At 52.3% G+C, this 16,705-nt stretch overlaps 1 protein-coding gene across 1 annotated transcript in view; it reads left to right on the plus strand.

Annotated features, from left to right (window-relative positions):
* LOC138973142 (uncharacterized) overlaps window positions 1–16,705 on the plus strand; it is a gene marked incomplete in the record, with an annotated part of 87,768 nt that overhangs the window by 8,566 nt on the left and 62,497 nt on the right. Inside the window, 4 exon segments of the mRNA XM_070345809.1 lie at window positions 171–392; window positions 1,782–1,880; window positions 2,341–2,471; window positions 3,670–3,874. Of these exon segments, the coding sequence (XP_070201910.1) occupies window positions 171–392; window positions 1,782–1,880; window positions 2,341–2,471; window positions 3,670–3,874 (657 nt within the window).

Genomic DNA, 16,705 nt, shown 5'->3' on the forward strand with positions numbered 1-16,705 from the left:
GTGGACTGTATGCAGTGACAAATTATGTGTTTATTTTGTTTACTTGGTGTTGTTTTTATTGGCGCATGCTTAAATCAGAGCATATACGATGTTTACACATGATAATCGGACCATGAATTGAAGACAATTATTGAACAGCTCAGCATTCACCTGGTGTCATGACTCAACAGGTTACAACCGACGCGGGCTGACCGGAGATATGACACAGGGACGTTGGAGCGACAGCGGCAGCACGGTGGCAGACGTGGGCGTGTGGGGCTACCAACAGCCAGACATCGGCGCTGGAGACTGCAGCTACATGACGCGGGGTTCTGGCAGCACCTGGACCTGGTACCTGGGCAACTGTGACCTTGATCTGCCCTTTGTTTGTCAGGCTACACCCTGCACTGACAGTGAGTGTTTGTATATCATGTATAACAAGAAATAACAATTAAAAGGTAAAAAGAATGGAGTTGGCTAGCTAGGTCGTCTTGGGTCATTGCTGTGAATGGTCACTTTGGGGACTGTTGCAGTGATTGCGCTAGATATCTTTCAAACCGGTATGACATCATGAGCCGACCACAATGCTCTCACAAAAATCGGTCAACCTGCCAAGGCAGCCAGTCAAAGGCAAACAATGACTTAATCAATGTTTATCAATGCCATTGACATGCAGACGTTTTCTGTAGAATAGATTCGGGTCATTTTTGACGTTTCGTTAACACGACATTGCGACATCAAGCCTCATCAATTTGTTTTCCATGAGACAATGGCAACATTGTATCAACATGACACCTGTCATAACGAGCCATGCAACTCTCTCTCTCTCTCTCTCTCTCTCTCTCTCTCTCTCTCTCTCTCTCTCTCTCTCTCTCTCTCTCTCTCTCTCTCTCTCTCTCTCTCTCTCTCTCTCACAGCAATGACCCAAGACGACCTAGCTAGCCAACTCCATTCTTTTTACCTTTTGTAATAAAGTTCTGAGTCTGAGTCTCTCTCTCTCTCTCTCTCTCTCTCTCTCTCTCTCTCTCTCTCTCTCTCTCTCTCTCTCTCTCTCTCTCTCTCTCTCTCTCTCTCTCTATCATCACGTGCTGAAGTTTTCTGACCTCCTTTTGTTGGTAAACTTTTTAAATTTTTAATTTTTGAATTTGATCATTGTGTGTCTGTGCGTCCCAAGGACAGATTGTAAGAAAAGGCGTAGCCTTAAATCTTAATCCTTGTTAAATAAAGTTCAATTCAATTCAATTCTCTCTCTCGCTCTCTCTAGTACAGACCATGGAATCTTTATAAAGGATTTTATTTTCCACTCTTTATTTTTACCCCGTTCAAACCAATTAACAATCATGTGACACTGACCGAGTACCCATTTTTTTTAATCGGTATTGGCGAATCTCAATCGGTAAAATACCGGAAATTACCGGTAAACGAGATCCCTGTGTTGGGCCAATGGAGCACAGGGGCTTTATATTTTTGGTATTTGGTATACTTTTTGTGTTTTTTAAGGCCTGAGACTTTCGCTGTGACTTTGGGATCTTTATTGTGCGCATGCGTCCACACGGCGGTGCTCGGACAAATAAATCCCTCACCAAACGTTGGGGTAGAACTCATGCCGACAGCGACAACTGGTTTTAAAGCCAGCACCTCTACTGATTTAACAATCTCCCCACCCTGCAATCGTGCATCAGTTGCCAGTATGTTTTATTGAGATGTACGAGTACAACTTTGCACATTAGTTTCACTACTTGTTTGTAAACTTCAAGCTGTGTTTTGCGACGTTTTGAGTGTTAGCTTTGTAACCTTTCCAGGCACATTCCGCTGTGACAACGGGCGCTGTGTGGGCCAGTCCAATGTGTGCAATGGGGAGAACAACTGTGGAGACGACTCTGATGAAAGGCAGTGTCCAGGTCAGTTTCTACTTTCATCGCTTTGCAACAAGCTATTCACTGAGCTCCTTTGTTGCAGGAATACAAAAGAGATAAGAGCAAACTTGGTTTCTTTAGACTTGTGTACTTTTGAATTTTCTCTCGTGTGATTTAAATAACTGCAAGTTCTGTTTAATGTTAATTGTTGTTGATTGGAATGAATTTAATCAACAACATACACGTTGTCAAGAAGTCACATTGTAACAGACTATCTGTAATTAATGCTGCGCTCATGTTGGTAATCAGGATGAGAGCCACATGTTCATTCAATGCTTTGCGTTGTCTTGGGTGCCCCCGAAAATGGTTAATAATAGATACCACTTACTGTCGCCTTCATTTAGAGCACTCAGTTGAGTTCCCATTATTTTGAAAGTGGTGAACTTTGTGCTTCTGCAACTTTTCAAATTTTGTGTCTTGAGCAATGCATATTTGTGTCTTTCAGCCAAGTGCTCATATTATCTGACGGAAAAGCAGGGCAGTCTGACCTACCCAAGTAGCAGTGGCAATTACCTCCCCACCCAGACTTGCCAGTGGGTGATAGAGGGCGCCATAGGGACGCGGATACAGATACAGGTTTGTGATGTGATGACAGTGAAATGTCTGCCAGAAGGATTCACCGGGGGTGACGTGGCTCTGTTTGTGGCCTACATTTTGGCTGGGTCGATCCATGAATTTGAGAATTAGTGGTTCGGTTCTGAATTTCAATGACCCGTATGGGTTATTCTGAGCGTGAAAAAAAGTTGTTGTTTTTCTTCTTCTTCTTCTTACTCCCATGTACACTCGTGTTTTTGCATGAGTGAATTTTTACATGTATGACCGTTTTTAACCCGCAATTTAGGCAGCCATACGCTGCTTTCGGAGGAAGCATGCTGGGTATTTTTGTGTTTTTATAACCCACCAAACTCTGACATGGATTACAGGATCTTTTCCGTGCACACTTGGTCTTGTGCTGCATGTACACACGAAGGGGGGTTAGGCTCTAGCAGGTCTGCACGTAAGTTGACCTGGGAGATCGGAAAAATCTCCACCTTATCCCACCAGGCGAGGCCCAGATTCGAACCCACGACCTTCCGCTTTGGAGGCCGGCGTCTTACCACCAAGCCATTGTGCCCGTTGTTGTTTTTCAAAAAGGGTTATATGAACATAGTGAACTTTTTTTTTTAAATAAGAAACTGGATCTACATTAACCTGGTGCAAAAACCTCTGAATAATGCCAAATGTTACTTCATATGGCGTTGAATATACCGCAGATGCTCAATATGCAGTTTTGTTCCAGTATCAGAGAACAAAAGGCCAGTTGGACCTGGATTAAAAAATTTATAGATCCAAGTGTCTTGTCTTTGTCCACTTGGTATGAAAATTGTTGATCAGAAGACCTACATTTCAAAACTATCGGATGATCAACCGTCTAGGGGTCAGACCAATACATCAGATAAACAAACTATGAGTCATTCACTGAAGACCGAGGGCTGGAAACAACACTACATATACTGTTGGATAGGTCGAACTACGCCCACTTCGGCCTACCATGCAGACGACGCAAGGGAAAGAACTCACGTTTTGTAAGTGGAACTTCGGGTAATAAAGATGGCTACACCAGGTTCCTCAACTGTCTTGTCTACTTTGTAACCACGCAATACCACACATACATATCCCACAAGCTCAGTTAGTCCGCTCTTCTTTACCTGCTGAAATAGTCAATTCACAGCAAGATTGTATCTTCTTTACCGGCTGAGATAGTCAATTCACAGCAAGATTGTATCTTTTGCAGTTTGTATCACTAAAAACGGAGCGTGATGTTGATTTTGTGGAGCTGTGGGCTGGAGGGAAGACGCTGTCGACCAGCACTCTCATGACTCGCTTGTCTGGCGGTGCTGCCTCTGGTGTGTTTGTCAGCAGCAACAACTACGCTGTCGTGCGCTTCCTGTCTGACGGCAGCTACCAGGACAGCGGTTTCCAACTCACTTGGCAGTCGGGTAGGTAGCATAAGGAACGTTACAACCATGACAAAGTCTCTGAAATTGCAAAAGTATTAAGTGTATGCATGTTACTTAATGCAAGACTCAATTAAGACTCAACTGATGTAAATTATAGTAAACAAAAATTCTCCATTGTAAAGCCCTTTAAGTTGTAGGAAAGCGCTAAATGAATGTGCTATCATTATTATTTAATCACATATTCTTACTCCAATTCTTATGAATGCATTGACTTTAGTCTCACATGCTAGATGTCGAAAAAACCTCTCAAATTACCTGCCCTTAGTAGGGTGGTAACCAAGCTAAAAGCGACGCCATAGCCGTTGCTATGGCCTGACCTTGCTCGGTTACCCATAACACCCTGCGCACCACGTGAGCGCCCGCATCCGTAATAATCTTTCTCGACTTTCGACAACACACGGTGGACGTGTCCGAATTTCGCTCTCACTTTTGGCCTTCACATGCCTGCTCGTCCTTGAGACTAGCCGGTTCTTGGGGGTCTACCTGTCCGTCTACCTTTTGGTGAGATCTTTCCTGTTTATGTTTGGTATAAATGTTGATAGCTTTGTGTTGAACACGCACGCAGAAGTTTTTTGTTCTGGGTGACTGTTTTTCGCCGGTCTTAAAATGGCCGACAACAAAGCTAAACGTGGCGCGAGACTGGAAGGTGACAAGGCTCTTAGCCTGGTTTAGAAAACTATGCCTAAGAGTAGCCTAAGAACTTTGATTTGCCTATTATGCGGGTCGTAGATCCGTCAAACAGCACTTCTCTTTATGTTCCTATCCCTCCGAGGGCGGGTTCAGTTCTTTCACAGCTCGCTAGTCCTGTTGGGGTTAATCAGCCTTTAGGCTTCTTATAGACTTTTTGTTGGATCGTCGTCGGTGCGACTGATGGGGGGGGGGGGGGTGGCCGTGTGGCTATTCTTTCCCCTTTCTCTGTGTAAGAGGAATCAGTCGATGTCCTCCTTTTGGGGGGACTTAACGATGTTTTGTGTCTGTATTCTCAGCTGTTTCAGGCGCGAGCGGCGGTTCCCGCCCTCCCGTTCGTCAGCTTCGCACTGAGGTCTAGTGCAAAGGGCCAGTTCGGTTCAGTCCTTTCTGCCACTGGTAGACTGGGTTGTTCGCGAGCACTCTCTCCGTAGGGAGAGGGGGTCTGCTTCCTCTCTGTCTCTTCCCGCTCAGCTTGCTTTTAGCACTGCTGCGGTGGGAAGTCAGCTCTCTCCCCTGGTGGGAGAGGGAGAGGGGGGGCATGGTAAGTCGCAGCCTGGCCTTGGTCCATCCCTGTCCCATTGGGGGCAGGGGGCTGCTGCTTCCTCTCTGTCTCTTCCCGCTCAGCTTGCTTTTAGCACTGCTGCGGTGGGAAGTCAGCTCTCTCCCCTGGTGGGAGAGGGAGAGAGGGGGCACGGTAAGTCACGGCCTGGGCTTGTCCCACTCTGCCCTTTGCGGGCAGGGGGCTGTGTTAGCTTCCCACCCTTTCCCGCCCCCCGGGCGAGTTTGGGTGGCAGCTTTCCAGGCTACGTTACATACCCCTTCTCTGCTCCATTTGGGGCAGGGTGGGGGGGGTATCAGTGGCTCACTCTTTCCCGCCCACCGGGCGGAATCGGGTGGGGGCTGGAGCAGCGTTCCACCCTTTTCCTCCCTCTGGGTTGGACGGGGTGGGCGCTGTTGGACTGTCTTCACAGTCTGTGCCTCTATTGTCCTGGCCCGACAATCGTTCTCCTCCCCTATCGGGGTGGGTGGGCGGTGGGCTATAGGACTACGGCAGGTGGACGGAGCCCCCTCGTTGCTCGGTTCGTCTCTCTCCGTCGCTCTTACTGCTGTGACGAGCCACCCCCCTCCCCATCTGGGGCATGGCGTGGCTCAGGCCTTTCTACACAGCGGGGGTGCTATGTACGGCTTTCCAGGCTACGTTACATACTCCTTCTCTGCTCCTTTTGGGACAGGTGGCTGTGTTAGCTGCCCGCGCTTGTCGCGGGTCCACCCTTTCCCTCCCTCTGGGTTGGACGGGGTGGGCGCTGTTAGACTGTCTTCACAGTCTGTGCCTCTATTGTCCTGGCCTGACAATCGTTCTCCTCCCCTATCGGGGTGGGTGGGCGGTGGGCTATAGGACTACGGCAGGTGGACGGAGGGGGGTCGGCCGTTTTTCGGTTCGTCTCTCTCCGTCGCTCTTACTGCTGTGAAGAGCCACCCCCCTCCCCATCCGGGGCATGGCGTGGCTCAGGCCTTTCTTCACAGCGGGGGTGCTATGTACGGCTTTCCAGGCTACGTTACATACTTCTTCTCTGCTCCATTGGGGACAGGTGCTGTGTTAGCTGCCCGCGCTTGTCGCGGGTAGCGGTCGCGAAACAATGAGCTTGACTCTCTTTTGTTCTCGGCAGGGTGTCTCGCACAGTGGTCAGGGAACAATGAGCTTTGCTCCGTTTTGTTTTCTGCACGGGCTGTGCCGGCTGTCTACCTGGGACGGGCGGAGACAGAACATACTCTTTCTCTCCAGTCTCCCATTCTTTGTATTCACAATGGTCTGCGGGGACTCGGCTATAGTATCGCCTGGCCAGTGGTCATTGTCCTTAGCCAGCATAGGTCACCCCCCCCCCCCCCCCTAGGGGTGGGTGAGTGATAGGGCTACTTGACTTCGGCAGGTGGACGAGTGAGGATCGGCCGTTTCCGGCCGTTTCTCTGTTTCAGTCCTTACCCCCTCTAGGGGTTGCGGCTGTGCTGGACCACCCCCCTCCCCACTTGGGGTGAGTTGTGGTTCAAACCAGGTAGTCTGGTTCTTAGCACTGGGATGCTTCTCTCGCACAGCGGGTGGGGTAAGACGCGCCGGGCCCGGCTTTGTCTTGTTTCTCCACTCTCTCTCCTTCTCGGCAGAGATCTGTGCCAGTTACCAACCCCTCTTCCCCCCACCTCTTGTTCAGGTGGGCGGTTTTGGGTTGGCAGTCAGAGACTGATCACGCTTTTCATCCACACTCTTGGCAGTGTTATCGGCAGGAGTGTTTAGTGCGCGACCTCCCCTGTCTCCCCTCCTTTTGTGTTTTACACAACTGGTGGTTAGGTTCGGACTCCTTGTTTGAGGAGGGGGAGTGTATAGGGTTGCCTACTGGTTGTAGGCTTCCCATACATAGAGCGGCTGCTGTTGCAGTTTACTTTGTCCCGGATAGGTTGGGGGTGTCTCTCCTCCTTCCTCTTCCGGGATGGCTTTGGGTTTTCACAGGCTTTCTCGCAATTTGTTTCATTTGCTGAGTCTGCGGTGATTGCCTACCCCATGCCACACTTTTTGGCTTGATCCGCACCTTAGGATAGTGGTCTTCAGCCTATACCTTTCCCGCTGCTTCATACGCAGGGGTCTGCTGGCTTCGGGGTTTCAGGCTGCTTCGTCCTCACTTTTAGTGCGGAAGAAGATAGCAGGGAATTTTTCAGGCTCAGGGTCTGATCCGGACTTTTTTATTGCCAGGGGCTAGTTTTTAGCTTCGCTTACAGACCACAGGGAACAAGGAGTCAATATAACACTTACCTCGACAGTACTATTCTTGCACATTATCTATTATAGGCCGAAAAAATTGGACAAAACGCTGCGTGGGTACAATTATCTCCCATAACCATGCGCCACCGTGGATCCCAAGCACTGTCTGAGTGCTTCCCCCTTACAGGATGTAGGTGGCGCGTCCTCTTTCTTTTTTCGCGCGTGACAGTAGGCTGTGTTTCTGCTGCGCTCCCGGATTATTTTGGATTCTAGAGTCTTCTTTTCTGTGTGGATTACCACCTGTTGGATTTTTGTGTGTTATTCCACTTCTGGCTTGAGGCTACGTTGTTTTTCTTCCAACTTGTGCCTCCGTTGTTGTGTGGCGGACTCGGCGTGCCTACCGTCCTACTTCGTGGTGACCGGTCGTCTGCTTCTCGTTTCGCCTCATTCACTTGAGTATTGACCTAATTTTCTTTGAATTTTGTTAATTCTCGATTTTTTAAGGGTACGTACAGGGCGAGGTAGGATGTCTCGTCTTGTTTTGGGCTCTGGTTCTACGGAACCAGAGTCTGCCGGGGGCAACCCTTCTCCGGGCGCACAGCGTCATGTTTTGCGCACGGACAGGGGGACCTTTCGGCGCTCCGACTCTCCCTCCCCAAACGCTTTGCGTTTGCGGAGAGGGAGGGCGGAGAAAGCCTGTTTGAGCAAGCTCAATGCGAGTTTGCTCAAACAGGCTGGGCTTGAACCTGGGACTTCGGGCGGGGCTGCGCCGTCGAAGGTTCGGGAAAGGTCGAGGGGAAAGAAAAAGCGTCTTTCTCCTTCTCCTTCCGTGGAACACGCTTCCCCCCCTTCGACGCCGTTGTCCGGCCCTCAGTCTCAGGCTTCAGCTCCTCCCGGTTTCAAGCCTGGGGGGAAGGTTTCCTTCTCCTCCCTGGCTCGAATCCGGGGGCGGGTCGATTCCCAACCCTCTTTGGGGGTTGGTGAATCTGATCTAGGGGCTACGGGAGAGACTCAGGTTTCGACTTCTTTCTTTTCCGGTGCCTCTCCTGTGCCCTCCTCGGTTTCCACCGCTGTGGAAGCCAGGAGGGACACGGGTCCTCCTCTGAACTCCCTCGCTGGGTCGTCTACTGCTGTTTCGACAGTAGTCTCGGACTCATGGGGGGGGAGATCGGAGGAGATGACGGGGTCTATGAATTCCCTCCCCGCTGGGGTTGGGATGCGAATTGACCCCGTTCAGGGCGGTCCTGTGGGGGCAGGGGTTTCAGGCTTCGTGCCTACGACCACTGCTACTACGGTTCCCTCTGACGTCCGTGTGACTGGTGGCTGTCCCTCTATGAAACGCTCCGGCCGACTAGTTACTGGACGTGGAGGTGTTCGACAGAACGTGGTACTTCTGTCGAATGGTCAGGGCGACGGGAACATTGTTTCTGTTGCTCAGACCGACACCTCCGACCGGACCGTCTTGACCCCACGCCATTCCTTAGCGTCTGGTGTTCGGGTGACGGATGGTCCGGACCAAGGGTCCGGAACGGTCCAGGCTTACGGGTCGGGATCGAACCGGACCCACGGGTCCCGACTGGACTTGACCTCCGGGTTTGGTCCGGACGGGACCCATGGTACGGGACCGTACCGGACCTTAGGGTCCGGTGCGGGACAGTACCTCTGGCCCTTGCCGGACCCCCGGACCTACGGGTCCGGATGGTACGGTACGGGACCAGTGGTCCGGTCGGGACCGGACCACCCGACCACCTCTGTTGGTCCGGGTGGTCTGGCACCGAACCGGAACACACCGGACCTACGGGTCCGGATGGTACGGTACGGGACCAGTGGTCCGGTCGGGACCGGACCACCCGACCACCTCTGTTGGTCCGGGTGGTCTGGCACCGAACCGGAACACACCGGACCACCGGACCTACGGGTCCGGATGGTACGGTGTTTCCACGTCCGGACCGAACCACCCGAACACTTTTGTGGGTACGGATGGTTCTGTGCCGAACGGGACCTCCGGATGGTACGGGACCGGACCGGACCACCGGACCGGACCACCGGACCGGACCGGACCACCGGAACACCGGACCACTCGACCGGACCGGACCACCGGAACACCGGACCACCCGACCGGACCGGATCGGCACCCCCGACCGGACCGGACCATTTCTTTTCTGATCAGACCCGATGGGTCCCTGTTCAGTCTATAAATGGCGGGGGTTCGTTGGCTGGACTGACCCAACAGTCGCAGGGTTTTTGTTGTTCTCTCCCTTCGGCTGCTGGAGACGTTTCGTCTTTGGGGCAGGGGTCTTCGCGGCCTCTTGCTTCAGTGGGCGTTTCGTCACAGCCTACTTCATCACTTTCGGCTCCTCCCCCTCAAGCTTCCTACACTCCTGCTGTTGAGGAGTTGTCGGGAAGTGAAGAGGAGAGTGAGTCAGAGGACGATGGGGAGGAGGATCAGGGTCGCCCTGAGGTTAACACTGATCCTCTACCCTTGCCGGTTTCTGATGGAACTTCCGAAGCTATGCTTCGTACTTTCCAACAGTACATGACAGACATCACGCGGCGTCTTGACGCCACGGATGCCTCTCTTAAGCGTCTGTCGTCTAGTGTTCCCAACCCTGCGGTTGACACACAGGACGTGGAGTCTGAGGACGAGAGGCAGGAGGCTCTCCCTCGCACAGCTAGAAGGACGTTTGAACAGTTTCAGGACGTCCTTCCCTCCGACGCCCTCTCGTCCTTTGAGTCCGCTTCGGCCCGGGCGCGGGAGGCACACGCCGCGTCTGCCGGCGGCTCGTTTTATGAACGATCCGGCCGCCAGCAATTCGCGTTCCACCCTAGTCTTAGTGCCACGGTGGAAGCGGCAGCACATCGCCTGAGGAGTACAGATTCACGTGCGAACGCGACCTATGTTCCTCGGGAGGACGCGGATTCAGTGCCGTGCTTTCCTTCGGGAGGCGCACCTCCACTGTTTCCTCGTGTCCAATCTGTTTCGTCCCTCCCTTTTCCCTTTGACTCTCGAACTCTCCCTTTCCAGACTTCGAGTGTTCAGGGTGGGGCTGACGGTGATGTGTTCGTTGGGGAGGTGCCTTCGGTCAAGAAGGTGGAACTGAGCTCTGCTTCGTTCTACAATCTTGAGGCCACCGTTTCTTCCATTGTCGAGGCCCAATCACAGGCCTTGACATGGATGAGCACGCTGTCCACACTGTTGGACCCTCCCGATCGGGCAGAGTCCGATTCCACTCGGGTCCTTGACACGGTTCGAGTGGATCGGGCTTTGCATGCCGTGCGATCGTGCGTGACGACTGCGGCAGAATTGGCCATTGGAACACGGGTCCACTTGTTGGCCCTGTTCCGTGATCATTTTCTGGCTACTTCTTTAGTGCCTCCGGATATGAGGAAGAGTCTGAGGAACACGTTTCCTCAGCCTTCTTCCCTTTTTCATCCGGGCACTGTCCGTTCTGTGGTGGAGTCCACACGCCAGAGGAACACTGATTCTCTGATGGTTGGCCTCGCTGCTTCGGCGACGTCGGCGGGGAGTAAGAGAAGTGCTACAGTCACCTCCAGCTACCAGCCTCAGAAGAAGAAGAAGAAGAAGCCAGTTTCACTGCCTCCTTCTTCCTCCTCTCAGGCGCCTGTCGCGTTCCCCCCTGCGGCCCCGGCTTCTCGTGCTCCCAAGCGCAAGAAGAAGGGTGCTCAGACAGGTAAGGGTAAGCAGCACCACCAGGGGGGTGGTCGCAAGCCTGCGCCTGCCCGCCAGCAGAATTTTCAGTGAGTCCCGGCCCTACGTTGACGCCCCCTCAAGTTGCCCCTCTTTCGTCCGTCGGTTCCCTTTTTCGGGCCCGCGACATGTGGGGCAGACTGGTCTCCAACCAGTTTATCTTGAGGGTGGTGGGGTCGGGGTTTTCTCTACCGCTGTCGTCACAACCTCCATTGTCCGCTCTACCTTTGACGTTCCCCCCTCCTCGAGACCCTGCCAGATGGCAGGCTCTTCAAGACGAGGTGAACTCGTTGGTCGAGAAGAAGGCTGTCTACCCCCTTGCTCAGCCTTCTCCGGGGTTCTACTCCCGCCTGTTCACCGTCCCCAAAAAGGACGGCAGGTTCAGGCCGGTGTTGGACCTCTCCACCTTGAACTTGTACCTTCGCAGGTGCAAGTTCAAGATGGAAACCCCTTCGTCGGTCCGGTTGGCCATCCGGCCAAACGATTGGGCCACGTCTGTGGACCTCCAGGATGCTTACTTCCACATCCTGGTGGCCCCGGGGTACCGACATCTGCTCCGGTTTGTTTGGGAGGGCACAGTGTTCGAGTTTCGGGCCCTCCCATTCGGCCTGTCCTTGGCCCCGCTGATTTTTACAAAGGTGGTCAAGGAGCTGGCGGCGTTGGTCAGAGCTCAGGGTGTGCGTCTGCGTCAATATTTGGACGATTGGCTCACCCTGGCCCAGTCTCGCGATCAATGCCTCCAACACACCCGGCAGGTCCTGGACCGGACCCATGCTTTGGGGTTCCAGATACAGTGGCACAAGTCGGACCTCGTGCCAGCCCAGCAGTTTTGCTACTTGGGGATGGCGTTCGACACAGTGCTTTACACTGTGTCTCCCTCCCCGGACAGAATCCTCTCCCTGAGGCGAAAGATCCTCTCCATTCAGGCTTGCCGCGCTGTTCCTCACAGACGGCTGGCGGAACTGTTGGGTTCCATGGAGTCTGTCGCTCTGCTGCTGCCCCTTGCAAGGCTACACAAACGTCCCCTGCAACGGGCAGTAGCAGATCGGACTTCCAGGCCTCTCGATTACACCGAGTTGGTCCAGATCGGGCCTTGGTTTCACGAGGCTGTAGTCCAATGGCTGGACCCGATCTGGCTCAACTCTGCGGTGCCTATCCAACCGAGACGGCCGTCTCTCTTCCTGTACACCGACGCTTCTACGCGGGGTTGGGGGGCCCACCTGGACCTGCACGAGGCCCAGGGGGTCTGGACCCAGGAGGAGTCCCTCCTACACATCAACTTTCTAGAGTTGGAGGCGGTTCGTCGGGCTCTGTTGGAGTTTCGCCTCCTGATTCGGGATCAGGATGTATTGGTCCACGGGGACAACACCACATGCCTAGCTTACCTTCGCCACCAGGGGGGCACCAATTCTCGGTCCCTCTCCCTGTTAGCGGAGGAGATTCTGCTCTGGTGCCAGACGAATCAGGTCCGGATGTCAGTCCAATTCGTTCCGGGGAAACTGAACGCCCTGGCCGACATTCTCAGTCGGGGCGATCAGGTTCTCCCCACAGAATGGACCATCGCTCACAACGTTCTACGGCGTCTGTGGGCAAGGTGGGACCGTCCTCTGATCGATCTGTTCGCAACTCGATTCAGCGCTCGGCTTCCCAGGTACGTCAGCCCCTTTCGAGACACGAATGCGTTCCACGTGGACGCATTCACTCTCTCGTGGAGGCTCCTCGATGCTTACGCCTATCCCCCGACATCTCTGATTCCGAGGGTACTGGCAAAGTATCTGCAGGAACGGCCAAGACTGATTTTGGTCGCGCCTTACTGGCCAACAGCTCCGTGGTTTCCAGATCTTCGCGGTCTCACCCACGTAGACCCTCTACCTCTGAATCTGGACGGGGGAAGTCTGCTCCAGCCTCGATCAGGCCTCCCTCATCCACGTCCAGAGAGTCTGTGCTTGACCGCATGGCTCTTGTGCGCTCCAAACTGCTTGCACTAGGATTGCACAAGAGTTCAGTAGAGTTTTCCCTGAACGCTAAGAGGCGATCAACTAATCAGCTCTATGACTTACGCTGGAGAGCTTGGGCCTCCTTCGCCTTGTCCAAGGGGATAAAGCCGCTTTATCCCTCAACACAGGACTTGGCCAACTTCCTGGTGGAAGTGTATCAAAAGAAGAGTCTTTCTTCTAAGACTCTTCTTGGATACAAATCTGCCATCACTTCCACGATTGCGGCTGCTACTGGTCGCAGACCTGAACACTTGATCAGTTCCTCCCTCATTGCTAATGTCCTTTCGGGTATTAGCAATGCAGCGGTGTCTAAACCTCGGGTTTCATTTCCCAAGTGGGATGTCTTCCTGGTTCTCAAACTCCTGCGTAGCAAGGAGTTTGAACCCCTGGCAGGCATTAGTATCAAGTTCCTGACTTTTAAGACTGTGTTCCTCATCGCTTTAGCCACTTGCCGTAGACTCAGTGGTATTCAAGCTTTGAGTGGCCTGGAATTTGACATTGAGTTCACCACACATCAGGTGACGTTGGCTTTCTTACCAGACTTTCGAGCCAAGAATCAGAATGCCTCGGAGTTGTCCAAACCAGTAGTCATTCAAGCCTTGGCTCCCACTCTTGAACATGATGACCCTGATCGCTTCCTCTGCCCAGTACGTGCCCTTAGAGTGTACCTGGATAGAACACGTAGCTTTCGGTCTTCTAAGCGGTCACTGTTTGTCTCGCTTAATCCGAAGTACCAATCGGATATTTCTAGACAAACTTTAGCTCGTTGGCTGACCTTGCTTATCAAACAGGCTTATGTTCATGCTCAAGTGGATGTGGTCCCTGACATCAGGGCACACGAGATTCGGGCTATCGGCTCCTCGTTGGCGCACGTGCGGGGTGCCTCGCTCCAAAGCATAATGGCGGTCGCGTTCTGGAAGACTCCAGCCACGTTTATTAACCACTATATGCGAGACTTTTCCAGTCTCAGGCTTGACCAGTCGTATGGCATTGCCAAAGCAGTGGTTGCCAGCATGGTCACGTCAGTCTAAGGTATTTTTCTTGGGTATATTTTCTTTTACGGTAGTACTGTTCGAAAATTGCCTGGGTATCTTAATCCTTGGATTTAAGTGATTTTGATTAAGGAGTTTAATACTCTACATATCACCCTCACACCACTCTGGTATTCTGTGCAAGAATAGTACTGTCGAGGTAAGTGTTATATTGACTGTAAGGCTTCTTTTTAAGCCTACTGTCTATATGATACTTACCGAGACAGTACTATTAGAGTTTCCCTCCCGCCTCCCCTCTTGATATGTTATGGGCTTTTTGAGGGTCTGCAGCTCATAAAGAAAGAGGACGCGCCACCTACATCCTGTAAGGGGGAAGCACTCAGACAGTGCTTGGGATCCACGGTGGCGCATGGTTATGGGAGATAATTGTACCCACGCAGCGTTTTGTCCAATTTTTTCGGCCTATAATAGATAATGTGCAAGAATAGTACTGTCTCGGTAAGTATCATATAGACAGTAGGCTTAAAAAGAAGCCTTACAGTTTTCATGATGTTACTCCTCCCTCTCCTCTCTGGAGGAGCTAGGATGGCATGGTTTGGAGTTTTCTGCTTTGGTTGAGACTCTCTTCTGTGCTTTCTTATAGGCAATCTTATCCTCCCTGAACGCTCTTTTGGGTTAGGGAGGATGCCTTGGATAAGGCTTTAGCCAGGCTGCTGGCAGCTTGGGCTAGGGTCGTCACTGAGCGGAGAAGTTTCTCGGTGACGTTTTAGGCCCACATTGTTTTTGTTTGGTGTGATCTCCTTCCTTTACAAGGGGTTTGATTTCATGCTGATTGCAGGAAGCAGGGGTCAGGCTTTTTCGGGGGTTGTTAAAACCTACTCAATAGCTGGAATCTTTCCCTTCCTTCTTGGACCTCTGGCAGCGCTTTTATGCGCTCCCGGTTACAAAGGGGTGTTTTGGTTCAGTGTCTCCTCCCTCTCTGCGGGAGGTGGGTTGGCATGGGCTAGAGCTTTCAGCTTTGGCTGAGATTTTCCTCGGTGCTCTCACATGAGCTTTCCTTCTGCGTTTCTGCACACAGGAAAGGGCTCGGTTTCTGGGGGGGCTTAAAAAGAAGCCTTACAGTTTTCATTATGTTACTCCTCCCTCTCCTCTCTGGAGGAGCTAGGATGGCATGGTTTGGAGTTTTCTGCTTTGGTTGAGACTCTCTTCTGTGCTTTCTTATAGGCAATCTTATCCTCCCTGAACGCTCTTTTGGGTTAGGGAGGATGCCTTGGATAAGGCTTTAGCCAGGCTGCTGGCAGCTTGGGCTAGGGTCGTCACGGAGCGGAGAAGTTTCTCGGTGACGTTTTAGGCCCACATTGTTTTTGCTTGGTGTGATCTCCTTCCTTTACAAGGGGTTGATTTCATGCTGATTGCAGGAAGCAAGGGTCAGGCTTTTTCGGGGGTTGTTAAAACCTACTCAATAGCTGGAATCTTTCCCTTCCTTCTTGGACCTCTGGCAGCGCATTTATGCGCTCCCGGTTACAAAGGGGGTTTTGGTTCAGTGTCTCCTCCCTCTCTGCGGGAGGTGGGCGGCATGGGCTAGAGCTTTCAGCTTTGGCTGAGATTTTCCTCGGGCTCTCACATGAGCTTTCCTTCTGCGTTTCTGCACACAGGAAAGGGCTCGGTTTCTGGGGGTGTTGGTCTCTGGACTATCTCGGGGGCTGGTTGAGCTTTTTCAAGGTCAATCAGCTTATCAGCTGCATTTTCTTTTGGTGTTGAACCAGGCTTTTTGTCTGGTGCTCTCAGTAACCAGGCAAAATTCCGAGCTGTCCTTATCCCAGGTTTTTTACCTGGGCATGCTGTTCGACTTTGTCTCTTGGAAGGTTTATTCTTCACACAAGAGAGAATAGGGAGGCTTTAAGCTCTTTTCACTGCCAGACTGGCACGAGAGCAGGCCTCTGGGGGGTCTTTAGACCCGTTCTTCGGTCGGACGGTATCGATAGCTATGCTGGCCCTCTAGTCTTTCCTCAAGTTTTTTGGGGGGTTCGGCCTCACAGGTCTGGGACATGAGGGTCCTCCTCCAGAGTGGGTTCCTCCACGCGGGAAGGTGGCTGGAATCCTTTTGGATCGCTCAGGGGACTTTTTTCCCTAGCTTTGTTTCCCCCTGGACTTAGACCGCTTTATGGATGCGTTTTCGTCTAGATGGGGCCTGCACTGGCAATTGCAGTCTTGAGGCTGTGATGTAGACGCAAATCCTTGGGCTTCTCTTTTGCCTGAGGTTAGGAGCAGTAGCTCTTAGTCTACTAGCCTTTCCTTTTTGGCTATTTACAGGCATGTCCTGTTGCATTCGGGCAATTCGTCTGTTGCTTCTTATGTGAACTAGCTGGGGTGAGCAAGTTCTCACTCCCTGTCAGACAGAGTATAAGGGATTCTGATTGGGTTTTCACACTAAATCATTTTCTCAGGGGAATATCTCCCCGGCCAGCTCTGCGATCTGGCCGACTCGCTCAACAGGTCCTCTCAGGGCTTGCTCAGGGGTTGGCCCATCTGCTTACGGGTCTGGAGGCGTGCTGTTTGTGTTTTAGATCATGGGTTCTGACTCTGGTCTTTGGGCACGAAGCATATATTTCCTCCACTTTATCTGTGTATGCTCCTTTTTTGGCCTCTTTGGCCAATTGGGGATTTAGAGCG

This window comes from Littorina saxatilis, linkage group LG8 (genome assembly GCF_037325665.1).
Source record: "Littorina saxatilis isolate snail1 linkage group LG8, US_GU_Lsax_2.0, whole genome shotgun sequence".
NCBI classification, from domain to species: Eukaryota; Metazoa; Mollusca; class Gastropoda; order Littorinimorpha; family Littorinidae; genus Littorina; species Littorina saxatilis.